The sequence below is a fragment of the Poromitra crassiceps genome (assembly GCF_964638095.1).
Source record: "Poromitra crassiceps genome assembly, chromosome: 19".
NCBI lineage: Eukaryota > Metazoa > Chordata > Actinopteri > Beryciformes > Melamphaidae > Poromitra > Poromitra crassiceps.
Window position 1 is genome coordinate 12,672,409 of NC_139646.1, and position 22,873 is coordinate 12,695,281.

The 22,873-nt window shown below is 44.4% G+C and overlaps 2 protein-coding genes and 1 pseudogene across 3 annotated transcripts; 1 reads left to right on the forward strand and 2 right to left on the reverse strand.

Annotated features, from left to right (window-relative positions):
• Nucleotides 1–505: 505 nt before the first annotated feature.
• LOC310794116 (vacuole membrane protein 1 pseudogene) lies at nt 506–2,057 on the reverse strand (annotated as a pseudogene). Its single transcript has one exon. The product of its transcript is annotated as a vacuole membrane protein 1 pseudogene (transcript).
• Nucleotides 2,058–3,134: 1,077 nt separating this feature from the next.
• On the reverse strand, nt 3,135–12,587 carry wiza (WIZ zinc finger a). Its single transcript, XM_083655785.1, has 9 exons — nt 12,530–12,587; nt 12,065–12,133; nt 11,276–11,755; nt 9,678–10,499; nt 8,813–9,181; nt 6,689–6,939; nt 5,650–5,857; nt 4,983–5,139; nt 3,135–3,689 (listed from the first exon to the last, which is right to left on the reverse strand). The coding sequence occupies exons 2-9, from the start codon at nt 12,075–12,077 to the stop codon at nt 3,530–3,532; spliced, it is 2,460 nt and encodes an 819-aa protein (XP_083511911.1). The 5' UTR covers nt 12,078–12,133; nt 12,530–12,587; the 3' UTR covers nt 3,135–3,529.
• A 358-nt stretch (nt 12,588–12,945) lies between these two features.
• Nucleotides 12,946–22,240, forward strand: prdx2 (peroxiredoxin 2). Its single transcript, XM_083655551.1, has 6 exons — nt 12,946–13,017; nt 14,102–14,222; nt 14,463–14,616; nt 18,201–18,323; nt 19,519–19,649; nt 21,778–22,240. The coding sequence occupies exons 2-6, from the start codon at nt 14,120–14,122 to the stop codon at nt 21,858–21,860; spliced, it is 594 nt and encodes a 197-aa protein (XP_083511677.1). The 5' UTR covers nt 12,946–13,017; nt 14,102–14,119; the 3' UTR covers nt 21,861–22,240.
• Nucleotides 22,241–22,873: the final 633 nt, after the last annotated feature.

Consider the following 22,873-nt stretch of genomic DNA (forward strand, 5'->3'; position numbering starts at 1 on the left):
GTATTACATCACTGATGAGATCATCACTGATGATATCCTATGTTATCCGTTCCTGAATGCATGAATGCATGACTCACCCCAAAAAGCCTTCTCTTGACATTGCGCACATCGTAAAAAAAAGAAGACAACAGACAAATCTAAAAGGAGAAAAACATGAGGAAAGTTACAAGAAAAGAATAAAAGGTAAACCCATCCTCATCGTAACGGCATCATACTGTATAAACAAATCAAGATCCATCCATCCATAAACATTAAATAACAATAAAGTCTAGAAATCAAAAACTAACAAATAGCAGTCGCCACCAAGCTGCTGCTTTACTTCTGAGGTCAATGAAAGGGTTAATTCAATCGTTAAAGTAACATTAAGATCAGCAGCAGAACCAATGAGAGGGGAGGGAGAACCTATGGAACCTGAAGAGGGACAAACAGAATAAGCAGCACAGACAGGGCCTTCTCAGCAGCAGAAACAGTCACTTGGATGCTCGCACCACTCTGTCTCGGCATCCCATGGTTTTCTCATCTGAGTGCCGCTGCTGCAGCCGCTTGCTGTAGCTCTGACTGAGCTATGGAGTTGACATTGGAGCAGACAAAGTAGCAGACCATCATGGCCAGCGCCAAACTCTCAACCCCCCACGACAGCAAGTTCTCACCCGCTGGTGTGCCTGAAGGGCGCTGAAGGGCCTGACTGAATAACTCCTGGAGGGGCGGTCCTACTTTGGGCACAGACACAATAAGTGACACCATCTGCTCCACTATGTGCTTGCTGAAGGTAACGATAACAAATAGTTTCTGTAAGTGCATCTTGATGATTGCTTTCCCGATCAGCGTAGCTCCAAAGGAGGTCCAGAAGGGGACCAGGGAATGACCACAGGTCATTCCAGCCAGGTCAGAGGATTCGGGATTGAAGCAAAAAGCAAGATCCCAATGAATCCTACTTTCTGGACCATATTCTGGACTATCAATTTTGCTCTTGTGACAACATCCTGTGCACCCTCAGCCTGCTCCAGTGTCTTTTTGAACTCCTCATAGTCCTCGTCATCTGGATCAACTCCAGACTGACCGGCCGCCCTGGCCATGAAATACGGTGGCAGCTCCCCGATGGCCGTGCCCAAACCCCACATGCAGGCCTCCAGGCGGACCTTGGACATGATGGACTACCCAAGCTAATGATGGACCAGACAGAGATGCCGCCCTCCACCTTGGGGACAGGCGATCTGTTCTGGGTACCAGGGTCACTGAAGCTATGTGAGGACTCCGACAGAGCACGAAGGTGTGCAGGCCAAAGCCGACTGAGGACAGGATCCCAAGGCCGACCCAGTATGCACACCATAGGAACTTCTTCTCCAGGTAATTGACATGTCTGGTGTGTTCCCTCCGTGGAGTAGGGAACCGAGAAGATGAAACACAACACCAAAAATAAGAACACGGTGCCTTGTCGTTGCCAAAGCTTTAATGTACTCTTTTAAGTGGATGAGGGTCACCAGGATGAAGTAATGTAGTGTTGTGACAGGCCTCCTCCACAACACCAGAGACAGACGCTCCTCCTTATCCCTCTGTCTCCTTTCTCTGACCGACGAGTCTGTAGAGCTGCCATTCTCTTCGTCTTGTTCGTCTTCAGCTCCTACACCTCTCTGACGTGGTTCACAACTTGCTCGATTGGCTGCCATGTCAATCACTGTTCAGTAGGCATAAATCACTAATAACACTTATGTAGCCTATAGAATTGGTGATGTAATCGGTGATGTCACTCGAGCACTCAATGTCATTAGTGATGTCACTTGAGCAATTGTGGCGTCATCAGTGAGTGATGTCATCAGTGAGGTCACTCGAGCAATAAACAACCATCTTACTAACTGATGTGATGCAGCAATTTAGAGCCAATATGCTAACAGTAGTCTCATATTGAAACTTCCTAAAGTACTACTAACACATGTGAATTTTTGCCCAAACGTGCCTGTAATTGTTCCTTGAACATTAAACCAGGACCACGTGCATCATGTAGTAACCAGGCGACCCCATGCAACTCAAGCCCATTCAAGAAAACTACATCTTCCAACAGCCCAAGTTTGGCAGGTTTAAAGCCTGATGACATCACTGATGACATCATCACCGTTATCCATTCCTGACTGACTGAATGAATGACCACATGGTAAAAAAATAAAAATAAAAAGGGTAAAAAAAGGGTGGTGGTGGGGGGTTATACAAATATCTTAGCTAAAAACAACAAAAGCATTACATGTCAAGTTATGTTATGTTGCTCAGTTGATTTTCTGTACACTTTTGTCAAGTCAAATTTAAACCCTATTAAATGCATTCGTCAAAAAAAGATGACAAGCTAAGGGACAACTGTATAATTGGATAACAGAATGTATACGACAACAGAAACATCATGATGGAGTAGGGAAACGATAAGATGCATAACAGGACAATTAATTAAAAACGAATTACAATACGTCTGATACAGAAAGAGATCATCAGTGTAGTGTGAGTAGGAGGGAGAGAGAGATATGTGCTGAATTAATACTACAATCTGTTTGGTCCATCTGTAAGGTCCTGTTTGAGCCTCTATTTGGAAATGTCAATGTGAAAGTAGATGTTTTATATATTCGAGATTAACTGCCTGGAGTCTGGGAAATTGCAGGTTGTCAGAAGTGTTTGGCATTTTAAGTATGACCTTTTGAACTTTTCAGTCAAAAGTCAAATTTAAGGGGGCAAGGTAAAAGATTCTGGTCCGTTTATGGATTTGTAAATAAAAACACAAGTTCCGTATATATTCATATAGTGTAGAAGATAGAATTAAATTGTTTTAAACAATAATTGAGTATTAACAGTACTTGGTTAGCAGCTGTAGCTGAATAATGGCAAGAAAAGGACATTCTGCTGGACTAAACGGATGATATGGTATCAATATCATGTTAACATTTCTATTTTATGGAAAAAAGGAAAAAAAAAAAAAAAAAAAGCGTTCTAAATTACTTTTATAAAAAGAAACGTGTTAAAAATGAATTCCTAAAAGACTGATTCAATGTAAAGATAGAAAAGAGCTTATAGTGAAATACTGAGCAGTCTGCTGTTCAGTAGGCGAGAAATCAAATCACATTCAATAAATGCACATTAAGTGTATAAATGGAAGGAATGTGTGTAGTGTGAGGAAGAATCCGGTGTTTGATCAGCATCGTCATCGGATCTCTGCTTGTCTACTGACCCTCACCTGAGAGGTTTGCACTGCGTCCTGCTGTTTTTCTGAAGCGGCTCACGTTCGCCCTCTCCAGGACACAAAGGGGAAATCTTTTCTGACAATTCATAGCAGCACGTGCAACCGAAGAAAATTAAAAACACAGTACATAGTTACCTAGAAATACACAGAAAACAAGCTTTATCCTTCACTACCCCCACCACAATCATTAGCTACCTTATTCAAACGTTTTTTAAATGGGTCAAGTCATTGTCTCTCCCTCAGGCTGTTGTTTGTGCCATGTTACACTTCCCATGTTCCCGCGCTCAAATCCATTAGGAAACAGTGAGTGGACTAGACAGCTACTGGATCCAGCAGGGCTGGAGCAGCCACTGGTTTAGGAGGAGAGGGAGATGCTTTGCCTTTGTAGCCCAGTGACAGGATGTGTTTCTGGAGGTGGGCGATCCAATCCTCTTGAATGGACAGAGGTCCATGGAACACTTCGTCACAGAACCTGCGCAACAGAAGGGCAAAGAGCGGTATGATGCGCACAGTCACTGCATAAACGAGGCAACAACTACCTTCACTCGCATATTTTATTAGATTGATCTGGAGCTATACTTTTCAATCTGCATATCTAGTACAGCAATTTCTTGTTAGTTTCTTAAATAAATTAGGGTTTCTGTACAGATCAATAATGATCTTTGAAAAAAGCACAAGTGGGAAAGCCCCCCTACTTTTTGTGTGTGCAAGTTCCAATAATACTTTTGCTGCCTTCCAGACAACTGTGATCTTCGGACTTTCCGACCTCCTACAAGAAAAAGTGCACTGGAACGCCACTCAAAGTCGGAGCTCCGACTTAAAAACTGGGGGGGGAATCTACCCCGACTAGGCAGGGAATTAGTTGTTTGACGTCACACAACAATGGCAGCAACCATGGAGTATGTAGTCCCAAGAATGAAGTGCCTAAAAGAAAATGGAATCTGTTACCTTATACATTGTTGTCACTACTCATTTTCATTTAAATATGCGAGGGTGCTCCGCTCATTTTTATTTTATTTATTTTTTATCGATTTTTTATCCCATTTTTATCCCCCATTAGTGCTAATTTATATTTATCCTGGTTGCTACTCCAGCCTCTGCCGATCTGGGGAGAGCCGAAAACTGGCTCCATGCTTCCTCCGAGACATGGGCAGTTAGCCAGCCGCTTCTTTTCACCTGACAGGGGAAGCTTCACCAGTAGGACATAGCACGTGGGAGGATCACGCTATTCCAACCAGTTCCCCTTCCGCTGAACAGGCGCCCTTAACGACCAGAGGAGGAACCACATTAGCAACCAGGATATTGCATGTTTTGGTGAAGGGGTTCCTATATGAAGGAAACCCCCGGGAGGCACGGGGAGAACATGCAAACTCCACACAGAAAGGCCCTTTTGACGACCCCACCCGGGCGGTGGGCACTCGAGGACATGCGGACAGGCACGCATTCCTTCAGCGTTCACAGCGTCCCAGGTGGGAATCGAACCCAGGAGCTTCGAGCTGTGAGGCGACAGCGCTTACCACTGCACCACCGTACCCCCAGCTCATTGTTAAGCTGTCTTGCTACTTGCCAGACAAAAAAAGGTTTTTCGCGGTCGGGTCCACCATGTTTCTCGTTAGCGTTTTGCCTTTGTCCACTGGAACACTTTGAAGGTGGGGGGTGGGACTTTTCCACTGGGAAACAGCCAGGTCCCAGTTGTCTGGAAGGCAATATTTGATTGAGTACACATGCAATGAGGGCGTCTTATTTCCAAACTTTAGAGACTGACCTGCACTTGAGGGAATAGACTTTGCCCACCAGCTTGACGAGGGGGGTAAGTGGCGGCTTGGGCAGCAGAGCCGGGATGTTCCCAGTGCGTGGTGACTGCTGGGAGTTGTCCTGGTTCTCTGCACCTGTAGACACTAAGCGTTTGGGTGGATAGAACCCTGAAAACACAAGAGAGAGAGGGTTTTCTGCACCTGTAGACACTAAGCGTTTGGGTGGATAGAACCCTGAAAACACAAGAGAGAGAGACCAGGTGATACAGAGATACTGTAAACAGAAAACAGAGAATTGGTTTATCTCAGGGTTCCCACGCATTCTCATGATAACATTTCAAAACTTCTCCATAACTTTTCAAGGATCGATAATAGCATTTCCATGTAATGTGACTGAATCAATACCAGAAGTTATTACTACACTGGACAAATAGGATACAGCTCTTTATATTGCATTTTAGTGCTTCAGAGTCACTGCATCATATTACATGAATTTTCATTACTGTAACAATTTATTTAAAAATTCTATGACTTTCCCAAAACTGTCAAGGCTTTTACTAATTCCATGACTTTTCCAGGCCTGGAAAATGACATTTTGAAATTCGATGAGTTTTCCAGGTTTTCCATGGCAATGGGAACCCTGTTATCTGTTACAGGATGTTCACGTCCATCTCTTACCTCTTGGGGAGCGCACCCCGAGGTCAGCGCGGACTGCCTGCCTGTGTGTGTGGCCCTGCTCCACCTGCGCTCGTTCCTGAGCTGCTCTGAATGACCCAGCGGCACCTCCTAGCTCCTCCCTGGCCACCCTGTGCTCTGGCTTCCGGCTCCCGCCAGACACAGACTCCGTGTCTGTGGATAGAGAGGGCGAAGGGGCAGGTCTCTTTGTCTGGAAGAGAATTGATATGACTCAACACACTGCTCGTGCAAGAACAAGAGAGGAACTTTTTATGGGTAAAAAGTCAGAAGAATGGCCATTGGGTGTATTGCTGGGGAGTGTCAGGTTTGGTGCAATTTGGACACGCACTGCATGTTCAATATTAATCAACTTTGACTAAAAGAGGTCAACAGCGAGCTGCCGCTCAGCGTTGTCTGAGTGCAGCGCGGGCTGTTTGAACAGCGAGCTGCCGCTCAGCGTTGTCTGAGTGCAGCGCGGGCTGTTTGCTACAAACACTGTCACATCACAGCGAGGGGGGGCTTCAAGGCTCTGTCTGGCTACAAACTCACTAGGCCGTTTTGCATGAATGGAGCAGAATAAACCTTCTGTCCACACTCACCTTCTCCGTCCTTCTCTCTCCGTCCATAAAGCTCCCCTGAAAACCAGCTACATGACCATTCACATACACTGGGCATGTGTCTGCCATGCATGACAGCAAGCTGGGTGTTTATTAGTGTGCATAAGAATTCTAATGATTTTATTTTACAGCGGTGCCGTCCGCTATAGCATGAGATAGAGAGAGAGAGAGAGAGAGAGAGAGAGAGAGAGAGAGAGAGAGAGAGAGAGAGAGAGAGAGAGAGAGAGAGAGAGAGAGAGAGAGAGAGAGCAGTCTAGCTGCATGTCATCATGAGGCAATAAGTGTCCGCTATTAACGGACTGCTCAGTGAAGCAGTGGGGCTCAAGCGGTACGGGGCACACGCGGTTCTTGAGAAAGCTGCAAGCAGCAATCGGCCCGTCGTTCCGGAGAGGCACGTTTTGAACGGGCACTGCACTAGTACTTACTAAAATGCGGCAAGAGCCGACTTTCTTGATGTAGAGTTCTCCCACTTGATAGCGTTTGGTTATTTGTGCCACCTTGCCAGGCTCCTTCTGGATCCACTCGCTGAGGAATTCGATGGGTGAGTTCGTCGCCCCTTCTGTCTTCCACTCCGTCACACCCAACTGTCTGATGTGGGCCCGTGCATGGCTGGCCAGGGCCTTACGGTTGTCGAAGGTGAACCCACAGAGCTCACAGCAGGTGTCTGATACCATGGCTGAAGAGAACGAGAAGTACACATTATGGAATATATCAGAATACCTGTATATTTTCATTGGAGATACATATTTAAAGCTGCAGTAAGTGATATATCTTTTGGTAAAATAAGTGACAAATAGCTCTATATTCTGACAGCAATCACTGATATAGTGTTTGTTCAGTAACATGGGTCTCCCAGGCCCTCTGCTTTGCGGACGTTATCCATTCAGGAGAGCGAACTCCACAAAGAGGATTGAGTCAACAAGGTTCTCATCTTTGGGTTGGTGTTCTGGACCGGATCACCAACCCAAAGTGTCAGTATTTGACTACTTGGGAATGAGAACCGTATTGACTCAATCCTTCCTCCAGAATCGCTTACAGCACCTTTAAACTAGTCTGTAAATGAATGACGTAAAGCATATTATAAAACATAACATACTTTTTTGATGTACCTCAACTTGCCTCAACCACTTCTACTTCAGTTTAGTGATTTGTTACACTTCCCAGAACGCTTTTCAACAGCTCCCAGAGAACGTATCTGAACTATTCAATGCCGTGCAGGTGGAGAAAACAGTACCAATAGCATAGTAACAGCAAGAGAATGAGTTTTCCAGTTGATAAAAGGTAAATCGCATCCATTACTCCAAACGTAGTGTACATCTTGTGGCTGCATTTAATTCTGAGATTCAGCTAAAAACAGGGTGTACATGAAATATTTTCAAGGCAACTTGGCATCTCAGGGCTTGTGGAGACTTGGATTACGCCAGGTGAGCAGTATGGAAGCATTTCATGTATATTTTCTGTTTTTTTTTTTTTCTGTTCTCCTATCTCGGTGCACGATGCTTCCAGAGTGCGTTACCCAGTACACTGACTGTATGAGAATACCTCATAGGACCCCACTTCAAACAAACTGAACTATCCCTTTAAGGCAAGGAAGATACCGGTCTGCCTTGCGCATTTGTCCAGGTGTTATGCTGAGTTTTGCACCACCACCCGGCAGCATCCCCACCTCACGGGAGCATATTGTAATGATTTATACAGAAATGTAACTGTTTAAAGGTGGTATAATTGTCTGGGTAGACGTGACCTCCCTGATTTCTAAGTTAAAACAGCCCTGAAATATGTTGGGGATGCAATTCTCGGCGGGGATGCGGAAACGTTCACGGCACGTGCTGCAGGCGCAAATTAGAGCCGCGCCAAAATCCTCTGCGCCCCCAAAATGCCTGCGCAAACGGGATTTGGGTGGTCTTAAGTACCAGAATTATTCACAGGTGTGGCCAGGCAATGCTGGGCATTACGTCAATCAAAACCAATCAGATTCCCGTCTCGCGATCGCTGTCGTGCGACGACAGAGAGATGGAGAGAGCTTATTGACAGATTGTCTGTGGTGCCAACGACCCTCCGGGTTATGGGATAGGTGAAGTTGAATAGCCTATGTCCATTGTCCAACAGGTTTTCTCAATTAATTTCCCTCTTTGCGATGTGATAAAAGTTTCTCAGTGAGTTATAGTTGATTGCCTCACTGAATTATCTGCTAATACCCAATTTTAGCAGCAGAATTTGATGTCCTGGCGTGGCAAGGCTGTGTGTAATGACATATCCAAAAGGAATTCATTACTTTGCACTGCGCTGCGCAGCAGGGAGATTATGGTGCGCTCCCAGCGCAGCGAGGTATTTAGCGCTAAGAGGTCCTTTTCAAAGCTCTTAGCGCAAAGTAATTGTGCGCTGCTGACGATAGGATAATGCCATCTATCCCCACATTTTAGCGCTGAAACGCCTGCTTTGACATGTGGCACGCCTATGCCCAATACAATTATAACAGGCATGCGCTTGTGCCCGCCCCTAATTTGCATTGCACATGGCGTTAAATAAGCACAAACATAAGGGCTTACCAGTATGTGAGGCCGCACTCTTGGCAAAGGGGGATTTCTCTTTCAGGGAAAAATCCAGGGGTGCGATAGAGGACTTGGTGGCTGGATCTGCCGACAGGAGGCTGTCCAGTGACCTCCTGGAGCCCTGAGAGGCCTGCCCGGCCTTGCTTGATGCTGAATTTGCACTGAAGGACAAGTCCTTTTGGACTTTCTCACCATGTGCCATGAACTCTCTAAGGAGGTCAATCGGTGATGTTTTGATTGACCAGGTGAGGCCAAGCTGGCGCAGATGGGCACGGACGTGGCACGACAGGGCCTTGCGGGTATCAAAGCACTGGCCACAGAATTCGCAAAGGACGATGGGAAGAGATTCTACATCAGAGGATGACACTGAGAAATGGGGGAGGGGGAAGGGTAGGAAAGTAGGAGATCAAAGGTTTCATACATACAATACTGTGCAAAAGTGTTTGGCACTCTAGATTTTTTGTTTATATATAAAATTTGTATTTGATGTTTATCCTATCTTTTTTTATGCATTAGTGTGTCAGAACATTGGTTTACAGTCAATTTTCTTATATTCAGAAACCTTTCTTTTCATTATTTTTTAATGCATCTTTGCGTTGCGTTTCTTTTTGCATGTACCTAACACTTTTGCAGAGCAGTGTACATATATACATACATAAACCAACAAAACTAACATGAGTAAATAAACAAAAATGCAAAATAGCAAGAGTAAATTATATAGTTACTGAGTGTATAAATTAAGAATGAATTGAATTGCTAAAGTCAGCCATGACATTTTAAAGATATCAAACAATGACAGCACATATAACATTCATCGTTCAAAAAACCCAAAGCAATTCTGAGATATGGCTGCCTAGTTTACCTGCACTGAAAGATGCGGGGTTAACGGCAAGACGAGGCCAAATTTGAGTGGAGGCGCTGCTGCTGCTGCTGCTGCTGCATCCTTGCTGTGGAATAGACATCTCAACCTCCATGGGCTCAGGCTTGGGCTTCCTGTGCAGGGGGTCCACTGCTAGCCGAAAGCCTTTCTTAGCCTTGGGGGCCCGGTTGACAGAGGCGAGAGGTGAGTCCTGAGTGGACTTTGCAGGGGAAGGGGAGAGGGATGGGGATGGGGATTGGCCTGGCGCTGGAGCTGGAGATGGTGCCGCAGATGAGTTGCTGGTGGTGTTTTTTTTGCGGGGCTGTACGCCAGGCAACACGCCACTGCTGACCAGCTCCTGGATAGTGTCGATAGCAGAGCATTCCATGTCAAACACCCCCAACTGACGCAGGTGGGACCGCGAGTGGCTGCCCAGGCCTTTCCGATTCTCAAACTCCTCCCCGCACAGGACACAGGTGAACTCCTCTGACACTTTAGCTCGTTTACTAGAGGGAGACTGGAGAGCGGCGGAGGAGAGGGCTTTTCTGGACACGGGTGGAGGGGACAGATGAGAGGGGCGTTTGGTGGAGGATTTGGTGGAGGACGACTGTGAGACACACTGCTCCTGCTGCTCACTGCTAATGGGTTTGAGGTCCTCGGCCGCCATGAGCTTGTAAAGGAAGTCGATGGGGCTGCCCTTGGTGTCACTCTCTGATATACCAATCTGGCGCAGGTGGGAACGAGCATGACTGGAGAGGCCCTTGCGTGTCTCGTACCAGCAGCCACAAAGTTGGCACACGTGAACCTCCTGGTTGGTGTGCGACGCTGCAAGAATGTAGAAAGAAGAGAGGGGAAGGGAGCAAGGGGTGAGAAATGTGTATTGAACTTTACTGAAAGGATAAAACCCTTGCGATTAATGGGGAGTCCCTGAAAGACAAATACATCTACAGTATATCAAAACAAACCATACAAATACACATAAAAACATACAACTATGTACTACATACAATGTAAAGGAACACAGAATTGTGGACCAAGGCAGCTCAGCAGGCAAAGTAGTAAACAAAAATAAGAAGGGAGCTCCTTGAATTTTTCAAGAATAGTATTTAATCCCGAAGTAGTATATTCGTGTACACAGCAGTGTTACAAACAGAATATATCTTCAAAAGGGTACACGGGCAAACAAAACGCTACGCGCGTTTCAACCACACAGGGTCTCCAGCCTGATGAAGACCCTGTGTGGATGAAACGCGCGTAGCGTTTTGTTTGCCCGTGTACCCTTTTGAAGATATATTCTGTTTGTAACACTGCTGTGTACACGAATATACTACTTCGGGATTAAATACTACATACAATGTATACATAATATACTAAGTCAAACGTGGACTATTCAGTGGTGTGTGTACATCATTCAAACAAAAATGTACATTAGCAATTATCTGGCCTCAACAGCCATGTAGCTGCATGAGGTATGTGAAAGTTCTGTTCATACAGTGGTATTAAAGTTTAGTAAAACATATACAGTATTTCATGCACATACAGGCAGCTGCTCCACCCCTCCTTAGTTTCAACATGTCTTTAACACAGGAGTTCAACCATACCGAAGGTGAGAGGGGCATCGGTTTCCTGCGGTGCCCAGAGCGGCTTGGCTGTGGCTTGGTGAAGCCCTATGGAGGATGAGTTGCTGTCTTCACTTATTCTAGACTCAGACGCTCTAAGAGTCGAGGAGGACGAGGGGAGGAGGGACGTTGACTCTTTCAAGCTGGCCGGCGATCCCTGAGAAGTTGGCGTCGTGGTGATTTTACCCCCTGTTTTGGAGGAGGAGGAGCCCCTGTCCTGTGGGACTGACAGTCTCCTGTGCTCCGGCTGGCCTGCTTTTTTTAACTTCAACCCTGTTTTGAAGTCGGGGACGGAGCCATCTCTGTCCTGGATGATCTGGTAGAGCAGTTCTATGGGAGCTCCGCTGCTTTCCGACAGCGTCACGCCGAGCTGCCGTAGATGCAGGCGGCAGTGGCTGGAGAGCCCCCGTCGAGTCTCGAAGTAGGTTCCACAAACCTCACACATGATCAGCTGTGGGTTGGCTGTGGGAGAGTTCAGAGGGAAAGATGTCATTACAAATGGCAGAGAGAGTGAGCTCAAGAGGTTGAGCAACCGAGACAGTGTCAACCTAGTTGTGGGGGAGAAAATCATGAAGCTGTAATGTGGCAGACAGACACATTATGTTGAAAATCATGAAGCTGTAATGTGGCAGACAGACACATTATGTTGACATTCAAGCTCTTGCCATTTGCTTGTTCACCAACTCTCTGTTTGCCAACAAGATGGCATATTTACCTTTAAGTTAACAAATAGCTTGTTTATGTGTCCCCTCACCCCACCATCTCTCTTACTGTTTGGATCCATGGCTGTTGATAATTTTGAGGGATGTGGATTGTGGATGCAGACGACTTGGAGAACCTCTGTACGAGGAAAAGATGAAATGGGGTAAAAGAGATTATCAAATCTGCATTCGTGAGTACTTTGCCAGTCATATCTCTGTCCGTCTGTCAACACCACCTCCCGCCCCTCCTCTGACCAACATTCGTTTCGCGAGCGTCGGTGTGTGATGCCATCGCAAGATGTCCCCTTGTTTTAAATGCATATTATTATTATCATTATTACATGGCAATGCTACCTCCAAAACATAATTCACATTGAAAGCTAGCTAACGTAGGCTATGCTCCCATTGTTAACGCTAGCGTGCTAGCTATTTGCTAGTCTAACGTTAACTTATTTTATTTTAGGGAAATAGCGACCTCGATCCCGCGCTCTCAACTGGACATTAAACTAGATGTAACTAAATCAACGAAACTTACCTAAAAGTTTGCACACACACAGCCTTAATTAATATCAGTTCACTATCAAGCCCTGAAGCACCGGAACAAGCCAGGGTTACAAGTTCCTGGGTGCAAAGTGCAAACTCGAGCACTTTCAAAATAAATGTCACTGTTCTATTGTAGTTCTATTGGTAACGTTATGGAGTTCACTCACTCACTGTGCCCAATTAAAGTGCTCACTTAGTTTGACAGCTGAAACATATACATTTAATTTGATATAAAATATCGCAATAGCACTGATACCATCAAAGGGTTGAGAGCGGTTAAGAGGTTTCACAGATATGTCTATGGAGATAGAGGTTCGCTCTGAAATTCTATTTTGAAAGAAATTTATTTTCACTTCCGGAGACCCTTGCTGGCCCCGCCTACATCTTATGAGCAGTCTTTCCTTCATTCTTCTCTCTCCAGTCAGGCAGCCGTTGCAGAGCTCCACTGTCTCAACTTTTTTCGGTTTTACGTAAAGAGACGTGAGTATAATGCAGTTTGGGTTTAAATTCAGTCAGTTCATTAGTTTAGATATGTACCATGTATGCATTGCACAGCCAAGGGCAGTGGTTATTTGGTCGCGTGAAGAGAGGACATACAATATCCCTGACTAAATGAAGCTAACGTGAAGCTAGCCAGACAGTGGGGTCGGTCAGTCCCCCCCTCTTGTACTTTGGCCTCTTTCCAGCCCGTTCTTTGTCCCTGTGGTGAAGGGAAGATGGGTCATTGGCACCTTGCTTTGCTTTATTTTAATGTTAGCGGCCCTGCTGCCATTTCACCTGTCAAACAAAGTCAATATAAAGTCAATAGTCACACGGCATAACGTTAATACGCACGTTAAAACGTTAAATAATACACATGAAAGGTAACGGTACGTGTTGCTAAACCTTTATCAAACAATGGTTGCTGCACGTGATTCATGCAGGACGACAAACTAATTGTTATGATGGCTTGTATGTGCTGACGTAACGCAAAACAAAATTGATACCGTTGCCAGCAGTATAGTCATTAACTCACTATTTAGCGTTAGGTCATTAAATGATTGCAGAAATGTCAAAGAACTATCGTTAGCTGAACACTGCTGTTGTGGCAGGCCTGAGTGGAGCAACACATCATAACTTGATACATCCTATCCCATTTTGCTAAATTTTGCAAGCCAAGGTGTAAAATGCTAGCTAACGCTAGTAAAATGCAATAGAGTATAATTTTAATCTTGTTAAAAAATGTATCCCACTTATTTTCCATTGTTGGTTTATGCTTTGTCATGATTGTATAAGCTTCTTATAGACCATGCTTTGTTCCATGCAAACCCAGCTGGACAACTGACTTGCATGTGACTATGTATAGATTTAGGCTTAGGTAAGCATTGCAAAACCGATAAATCGGTTAAGCCTTGAGCATTTTCAACATAAATATAAATTCCATGTTAACTTCTGCATTTGGTGCCAAAATATATTGCTGCTATCAGAGATCCACAGAGCCTCAGTCTCCACCCAGCCAGCACTATCTCTGCTGTGTCTATCAGCATCAGGAGCAATCTGCTGACACTGTGCTCTCTTTGCCTAGTGAGCTGCCACCAACACCATGTCTTGCGGAAATGCAAAGATTGGCTCCCCTGCCCCAGCCTTCAAAGCCACAGCTGTAGTGGATGGGCAGTTTAAGGACATCCAGCTGTCAGACTACAAAGGTACCGGACCCTTTCCCATAGACTTTGTAGAAGAAGCAGATGTATGTAAACCTTTGTCACAACCTCTGATTTCCTCACTATCTGACTTTAAGTGATTTATATACAGTAGACACCCTCTTCATGATTACATAATGGACACAAATGTATCAACAGCTTTCTTTACTTTTAACACATGTGCAAAATGTGCAAATGTGGGTTGACCAAAATCAACACTCCCATCTTCCCCTCTGTGCTCTTCAGGGAAGTACGTGGTCTTCTTCTTCTACCCTCTGGACTTCACATTTGTGTGCCCCACTGAGATTGTGGCTTTCAGCGACAGGGCGGAGGAGTTCCGCAAAATCAGCTGCGAGGTCATCGCCGCCTCCACAGACTCCCACTTCAGTCACTTGGCCTGGTGAGACTCCATGATTTTAGACGCAAGGACGATTACTTTGTTTGTTTATAGAAGGACACACACAGTCACGCCCACTTCCGGGTTGAGCATACGAACCAAGGGATTTCATCTGCCATTTTATTTTCCACAGACGTTTCGTAAAATGCTTATAAAGTAGTTGAAGCAGTCGCGCACATCCAACAACATAAAGCAGGTGCAGGAACCAAAAAACAGTATGCAGGAAAAAAGAAAGAACGTTTACCTTTTATTTAGCCATCCACAAAAGTGACGTTTCGACCTAATGCTAATGCCTGAGGAAGAGCATTAGCATGCCTGAGGAAGAGCATTAGCTCGAAACGTCACTCAGTACGTTTACACGTACTTAAAAAAATCAAATTATCCGCCTAAAACTGGACTTTTGAAATGCATATAAACATGTTAGCTCGACTGAAATTGAAGTTATAAAACTAACTAACACCCAGATAATGCGATTGGAAGTCGATTTACTCCTGCATGTATACAGGCCAGTCGGACTGGACCTGGACGATGTGATCAGCGCATGCGCTAACGCTCTTTTACCCGGAAGTCGAACAGCATCTAAAACTGTTACGTTAGCGGCCAGGGAGCGATTAGCTAAAGCTAAATGTGAAGTTTGTTGATGTAGAGCTAAATCTGTGTATAGAAAAAAAAATGTTAATGGAATATATTAGTTTCAACTGTATTGAGCTCACAAGGGGCAGCTTTGTGTTATGTGACCATCCCTGCGTTTGAACGGTTTATCTGCGCTCTCTCCACATAAACACAACCTCGCTCGACCACATAAACACAGAACACAGCAAAACAATGTCTTATCACTAAAGGGCGAAACGTCTCTCACATAAACACACTGCCGCACTATTATATTGGCCAGAAGTGATCATTTTGAGGGGAAACGTTTGTATAATTATGTTATCTTTTTTAATGAAATAGCTGCATTATTAAGAGACCAGTTGTTAGAATTGGCCGAGCCTGCGGGGAAAGAGTGCATATCGCCACCTATCGTAGCGGAGGCAATGTGATTCCATTAAAAAAAAGCACCCATCAGGCAAAAATGGCCGCCAAGAATAAGGTGGATAAGCATTTTACGAAATGTATAATGGAAAAATAAATGGCAAATGAAATCCCTTGGTTCGTATGCCTAACCCGGAAGTGGGTGTGACTTTGGCTCTCTACTATAAATGGATCCACACCTCAGTCATGGGGTTTTCGATGTGGTGGAACCATGATGATCTACAGCTCATGTTCTTGATTGTAATCTTGACTTCAACTTATGCTACATGTTTCATATCTGTTTGCTCGGTCCAGTTTCTAATTGTAATCTGTTTATAATCTCCATTCTCCAGTTAAAGGGTAAATTCTAAGGGGTTGTAGCAGAGCTCAGGCTACACCCACCCCAGCTTATCTCCCCTCACTGCCCCCCTGCATAATATTGATAAGTTATCTGGGTCCTGATATGCTGAGAGGAGCCAACGGTCACTTGACTCAATCAATCTTTACTTTCTAGTACCTTTTTTACATCAAAAGTCCCACTAATACACATGTTTTTGTTACCAAGGAAAGCAGCAGGGGGTAGCAGCAGCAGCATTGCCTTTTAAACGTTTATATCGCACTCTCAACCCGCGTTTCCAAGCGGCTGCGGGCTCTCTCTTCCCCCTCCCTTCTTCTCTCACGGCTGCCCAGGCGCAACCTGAATGTTTTATGGTCACTCATGATTAGGGATGGGCGGGAGTACTCGAGTACTCGTTCATAACGTCAGTACTCGAGTAACGTTTCCGCTGTTCGGATACTCACCCCACTCCCCACCCCTTTAAAAATGGTCTAGATCTACGCACGCATCGTCATGTGGATCTGGCAGCATGAACTGCACGGGCGTCAAATTAGCCAGAATGTACAAGTACGTCATCCGCTTTGGTGCTTTCAAAATAAAACCCATATTGTAACGTAACCTTAATATTTAGTTTGAGTAATGTGTAACGGCCACAGTTTCACGCCATATAACATCACGAGTATTTTGATACAAGGTTTGCTGCTTCGTTCGTTGAAATACCTTTTTCTCCTCCAACGTGCATCAATAAGCTATTTACTTTTGTTTAAGTAACATTATTTTTGAAGGTTTTAACCGGAAGTTTCCAAGCTCATCCCGAAAATGGTGTCTGCAGATATGCTCCCGAAGGAGGCGGATGCACGCTTCTTCATAGCACATGCCAGATAAAACTCATTCAAAACTTTGCACTAGTTTACTGACTACACTGTCATTTCCCATAACGTTAGTCACAAGAAATGTGGAGAAAAAAATCACTTTTTGGGAGACAATCACTTGATGGTGATCACTATTTAGCTACAGCTGTAACGTTAATCACACCTGTCAGTTTTCACACTGGTCAGTTTTCACTTTTTGGCTGAACACCAGACCTTGTAATCCGTGGATTTGCGTTTGTGTAACAGTGATCATAAAGTGGATGATACTGGACAATGGACATGTATTGGAAATGAGCCTTCGCTTGTTTCACAACACTATTGTCTGCTCGAACGAAGCGCTAATGCCATCCATCCCATCGGAGATACTGTCTGAGGAAGGCTTTAGACGTTAGCTTAGCATCCCCTAATATCACAGTCCCTCTCCTCACAAAAAATGCTCCAGGTAGCGCTTTTTCCATGCAAAAATGCAAATGTTATGTGTGAACAGCCCCATACACAGCAGATTACCCCTGCTCCATCATTAGTGGTGCAGTGGTAAGCGCTGTCGCCTCACAGCTCGAAGGTCCTGGGTTCGATTCCCACCTGGGCCGCTGTGGGCGCTGGAGTTGTGACCCCCCCCCCCCCCCCCATATCTTCAGTGCCTACTGCCCAGGTGGGCTATCTCGTCGAAAGGGCCTTTCTGTGTGGAGTTTGCATGTTATCCCCGTACCCCCCAGGGGGTTCCTCCGTACATAACCCCCCACTAAAAACATGCAGAAGATCGTCATCTGAGCAGTGACGACAACATCTGAAGTTGGTCCAATGATGGTCCAATGATGGTCCCCGGGCGCTGGAAAGAAATAGCGACCACTGCTCCTGGCCTGCCCCCTGGAGGAAAGGACAAGCCTGGATGGGTCAAATGCAGAGGACATATTTCACCGGCCACCGTCAGCATGAGTGTGTGTAGTGGCCGCATGCATGTGTTGTAGTGTGTTCGTGTGACAATAAAGAAGGGCTGCGGTCTGAAATCATGTTTACCATAGTAATAGACATTCAAAATGATCTGCTTAACATACATAGCCAAACTTGGGTTCAGCGTGTTTTCACACATAATAGAAGGAGAGTACTCAACTATTTAAATAGCTTAAAATGCCCATCCCTACTCACGATTCAGTAGGTCACGGGTTGGCTTGGTTCCAGCCTTAAAACTTGTTATTCAGCACAGGGGAGCACATAGAGGGTGCCAGGCAAGTACATTATAAGACTTGGTTCCCCATTCATTTTCTCAATAGACATTTCGAAGAATCCTTATGTTTTTTTTTCTTTCTTTTTGATATAATGAACAATTATTGATGACTTCATTCATTCAGTTATTTTTCCCCATGTAGGATCAATACACCAAGGAAGCAGGGAGGTCTGGGTCCCATGAACATCCCCCTGGTGGCAGATCTCAACCAGTCTATCTCCAGAGACTATGGCGTCCTGAAGGAGGGAGATGGCATCGCATACAGGTCAGGCAGACTCTGTGTGTCTGGTCCTATAGAATCAGGATTTGTTTTTCCCAAATAGCTTGTTATGCTCATATCGAAGTACGCACATTTCAATGGTATCATCTAGGCAGCCCGTATTACCTCAGTGTTACTCAGACAGATAATTATACTTATTAACCTCAGCCACAGTGTATCATCAAAAGCACTTCAGCCATGTGCAGGTGTCACTCATGAATGCAGACACAACTTCCAACACACTGTACTGAATTATAGTGGGGAATGGGTTATTAAGCCCATTAAGTGTTTCTTTCTTTCTTCTTTTTTTTACCACCCAATATTTTCCTATTTGCCCCCAAACCTCTCAATTCCATATTTATTTAAATTTATTTTGGGCGCATGTCCTTTTGACAAAAGTATGTAGTACATGCTTATATAATGGTTATATACACCTTTTTCATATCACGTCAGTTTACAATTGGGCCTCAATTATAGAAAGGGATGTAAAAATGAAAATTATTTTTTTTTGCAAACTGATCCGATCAAAGAATTCAATGAAATACAATAGTGTCACCAGGCGTGGGTGGGTCTTACGCAGGGAAAGTTAACACTTGCGTGTAAATCTGATAAATCTAATCTGCTTCCCTAGTAAAGAAAAGATGTGGTCACACTGGAACAGAACACTAAAAAATTCTACATAAGCAGCCCAAATGATGGATAAAATGTCCTCGCTAGTTCCACATTTTAAGATGATGTAATAATACTGTTACTTTCATTAATCAAGACTGGCAAGTTTTGATCTGAAAGACATGTTCAGTGTCAAATGGCAGCTAGTTTGCAAGGAAGATGAACCAGTTGGTTTGGTAGAAAGACTATCTCAGCTGTATACTGTCGGTACTAGTTACCCAGAGTAAGGTTTGGAATTACGGTATTATCTGATCTTGAAACAATCCTGTTTGCAGGCAGCATACACTTTAGCTTGGCATGCTAATTCACAAATGTGTCCATAACATGCGATCATGAATGATGTGACCACAAAGGAACATGTATTTAGCATCCAAATTTGCCAACCTGCTATTTAAGTTGGTAAATAACAGTTATGGAGCGTTGCACTCCCAGTGCAGATTCCAGTCTCAGTACCCTGCCGCACGACTGTTATCCATGAGCAGCAACGCCCTATGTTGGATCAGACTTCAACCTCTTGATTTGTCCCTCTCAGGGGTCTGTTTGTGATTGATGACAAGGGCATATTGAGGCAGATCACAATCAATGACTTGCCTGTGGGCCGCTCCGTGGACGAGACCCTGCGCCTGGTCCAAGCCTTCCAGCACACTGACAAATATGGCGAGGGTGAGTGAAATCTGAACACATCTATGTTCTGTGGGGTTTTGTCCCCCTCCATACTTGAGCTGAAGAATTAATTGGGGGGGGGGGGGGGGGGGGGGATAAAAAAATTAAATGACAATATGAACTTCTGCAGTTTCCAAAGCGTAGAGGCTGCAATTATTTGCTTAGGTGGGCATCCAAAAACTGGAGTTCTATATTAAGTACAGCGTTGGTGAAATGTATTGGTGTGATACTCATTCTCAGTCAATCCTTTCTTTAAACAATTTTGAAAGAAAAACTTCCCATATGCAGAATGGCTTTAAAATGCAATATATCTCAATTCACTTTTTTTTTGTCAGTATCTTTAAGCCTTACTCCAACCTATGGATTGGCGGGAGTACTCGAGTACTTCTTCATAACATCAGTGCTCCAGTAATGTTTCAGCTGTCCTGGTACTCTCTCCCCCTCACTCAACCGCGACGTGCAGGGGACATGCGGGTGGTGTTAAACAAGCACACCCTATGCCCAGTTCAGAGAAGCAGAAGTCGGTTGTGTTGTGAAAATATTAAGCGAAAGAAAAAACTTCACATTCTTTCCTGTTTTCAACCCAATGTGAGTAACGTTACAAGTCTTCAGCTGTGAATTAGGGATGCAGACGACTACCGGTAGTCGTTTAAACGCCCACTCCCCTCACTAGTCGACGAGAAATACTAGTCGGTTAAACAAATAATTAAATCATCATCATAATAAACAATGCGGGTGGGAGCGTTGTGTCTTTACCAACCACTACTGTAGCTGGCTGCTGGCTAGTGTAACCCCCCTCCTCTAATGCCAGGATGTAAACAAACCTAGCATGTGTTAGTGCGAGTGGACCATTGGCTGTGTTAGTAGTCAAAGGAGCAGAAGGAAGGGAGATGGCATCTCATAAAACCAGCGCAGTATTTTGATCCAGTAAATGAAAATAGGGTTGTATGTAGGCTGTGTCAGATCAAACTGGCATACAACGTTAACCACTCGACATTCAGCACAGACATGTGGGCGCCAGGACAGCAGGACCTGATGTTATAGCATTGCTAACGCCTTAGCCGCTTCCACTCAACTTTGTTGAAGGCAATACAAAGACTTCCGAAAGTTAAATGGACTATATTGCACCTGAATACACGGCGCTGGGATGAGTTGTTGATGTTTTCTGATGCGCAATGCTCACAAACGGCACAAGATGTTGTGAGTATTGACGATTGTGACAAACGTAATTAACAGTTTCAAATGGCTATTAAATACATGCGATATTTTTTCTGACGTTTTAACCTTATAGATTAAATTGCGCAGTGTTGCGGAGTGTTTTCTTACTTCTAGACGAGTCGACTTGTCGGAGTTAAACAAAATAGAAGTCGTCAGGGAAATTAGTCGCCACCTGCTGCATCCCTACTGTGAATTCAACTTGCCTGTTTCCATTAAGTCGCTCCATTTACATTGGCTGCTGAGAGAGATAGAAACATGCGTTCCATGAAGTCGCTCCATTACACATTACATCGGCTGCTGAGATAGATAGAAACATGTGTTTCTAACTCTCTGCTAGCTTCCAAAACATCCCAGCCCACACAAATCTAACGTTATCCACCAGTAATTCTGTCCATTTTCTGCCAGCTTGTTGAATTCAACACACACGTTGTGGGTCAGGATCTGTAGCCTGAACGTTATTTGTTTTGCACCTTTCAACATTGGTAGTGATGTAGTGATAGCCTACTCCTTCAGTCGCCTGCCTCTGTGCTGTAGTAAACGTGCTTTGCAGTGGCGCAGCCAAACGGTTTCACAGCGACTTTATAAATTATAAATTAATCCCTGATTACTTGTTCAAATAGGAGAGTACTCGAGTATTTAAATTACTTAAAATGCCCATCCCTACTCCAACCAGAGTAAAATGTAGGCATCACTTAATTGAGCCTATACCATTCCAAGATTATGTTAAAACTCCCTTGATACAAATGAGGTGGTTGTGTTTTTTTTAATTGCCTTAGAGGTAGCTTGTGTACAAGATCTTGTATTATCAGTTTATGCTGCTGTGGACTGACTGTATCCTCAAGGTATGTGAAGTTAAATTGTGTCATTAACGGCCGGTGGTGGGCTTTGTCCCATCTCCCTCTCCATACAGTGTGCCCTGCTGGCTGGAAACCAGGAAGCGACACCATCGTCCCCGACGTCCAGAAGAGCAAAGAGTTCTTCTCTAAGCAGTAAAGCTCAACATCTCGTAGTCGACTTCGTAACCCTAGCACTTACGTTCAGATGAGAAGTTCCCTTGTGAAGCACTCACCTTCAGATGAGAAGTTCCCTGTGAAGCAGTCTCTTATTGGCCTCCCAGCCCAAAATAACACATTTTGAAGTTGTTACACACAAATCCTGTGTTGTTGCAAGTCTTCTGTTTGTATGTCCAGCGACCAGTGGGGCGGCTTCATAGTCTTGAGCACTGAAAGTATACTTGTTTTTCTTTCTTTTTCAGAAAAGTGTTGATTATTTTTTACCATGACTCATTCTACCATTATTATTAAAGCAGTGAGAAATGATGACTGACATGCTGGCAGTGTTTTTGTTTCTGACAAATAAACCAAGGTAAAGTACCTTATGTTGTGAACTTCATGAATCTCTCTTTGAACCACTAGGTGGTGCCGTGGTACTTCTTGGTACTTCTACAACTCAGCTTTTGGTATACAGAGTGCAGTCATCTTTGAAATGTGGTGCTTCAGGACCGGGAGCCATGCCTGGCAAAACATCTGAGTCTTGAGGCTGTAAGTCTTTGTTAACGCTGGACTTGCCCTGATGTTGACTCACAGCACAACAGTGACAATACAATTTGACATTGCCAAATATCCTCTTCCGGAAGCCAGGAACTCGCAGTTGGAAAGATTTAGTTGTTGGACTGAATCACATGACTGTCCATACTGTAGCTGATGAGATGGATTATTGGGATATTTAAACACATGGAAACAAAATAGCTTTATCTCTATATTTACCTTTTACCGGCCAAAACGTCCCTATGAAGTTTATATAGATTTTGTTTGGCAATTTGCTGTGATGTGCTTGGATCATCAACATATCTCAATGGCTGGATCCATTACTTTATCTGTGATGATGGTCACAAAAATAGTTTTAATCTCATGAGCATCAGACCTAAATCCTGCTCTGGAAATGTGTGGAAGTTTTGTAACTATTTTCCTGAAGGAGTATTCTCACTGGTGGTTTTGTAACTATTC

Bases quoted from the DNA above. Each gene is read 5' to 3' on its own strand.
- wiza (XM_083655785.1), bottom strand. The intron at 10,500-11,275 runs GTATGGTTGAAC...ACATTCTTGCAG, and splicing joins CGATGCCCCTCTCACCTTCG to CGTCGCACACCAACCAGGAG. The intron at 6,940-8,812 runs GTAAGCCCTTAT...CGTTCTCTTCAG, and splicing joins GAGTGCGGCCTCACATACTG to CCATGGTATCAGACACCTGC.
- prdx2 (XM_083655551.1), top strand. From the start codon at position 14,120: ATGTCTTGCGGAAATGCAAAGATTGGCTCCCCTGCCCCAGCCTTCAAA. The intron at 18,324-19,518 runs GTCAGGCAGACT...TGTCCCTCTCAG, and splicing joins GGAGATGGCATCGCATACAG to GGGTCTGTTTGTGATTGATG. The intron at 19,650-21,777 runs GTGAGTGAAATC...CTCTCCATACAG, and splicing joins CACTGACAAATATGGCGAGG to TGTGCCCTGCTGGCTGGAAA.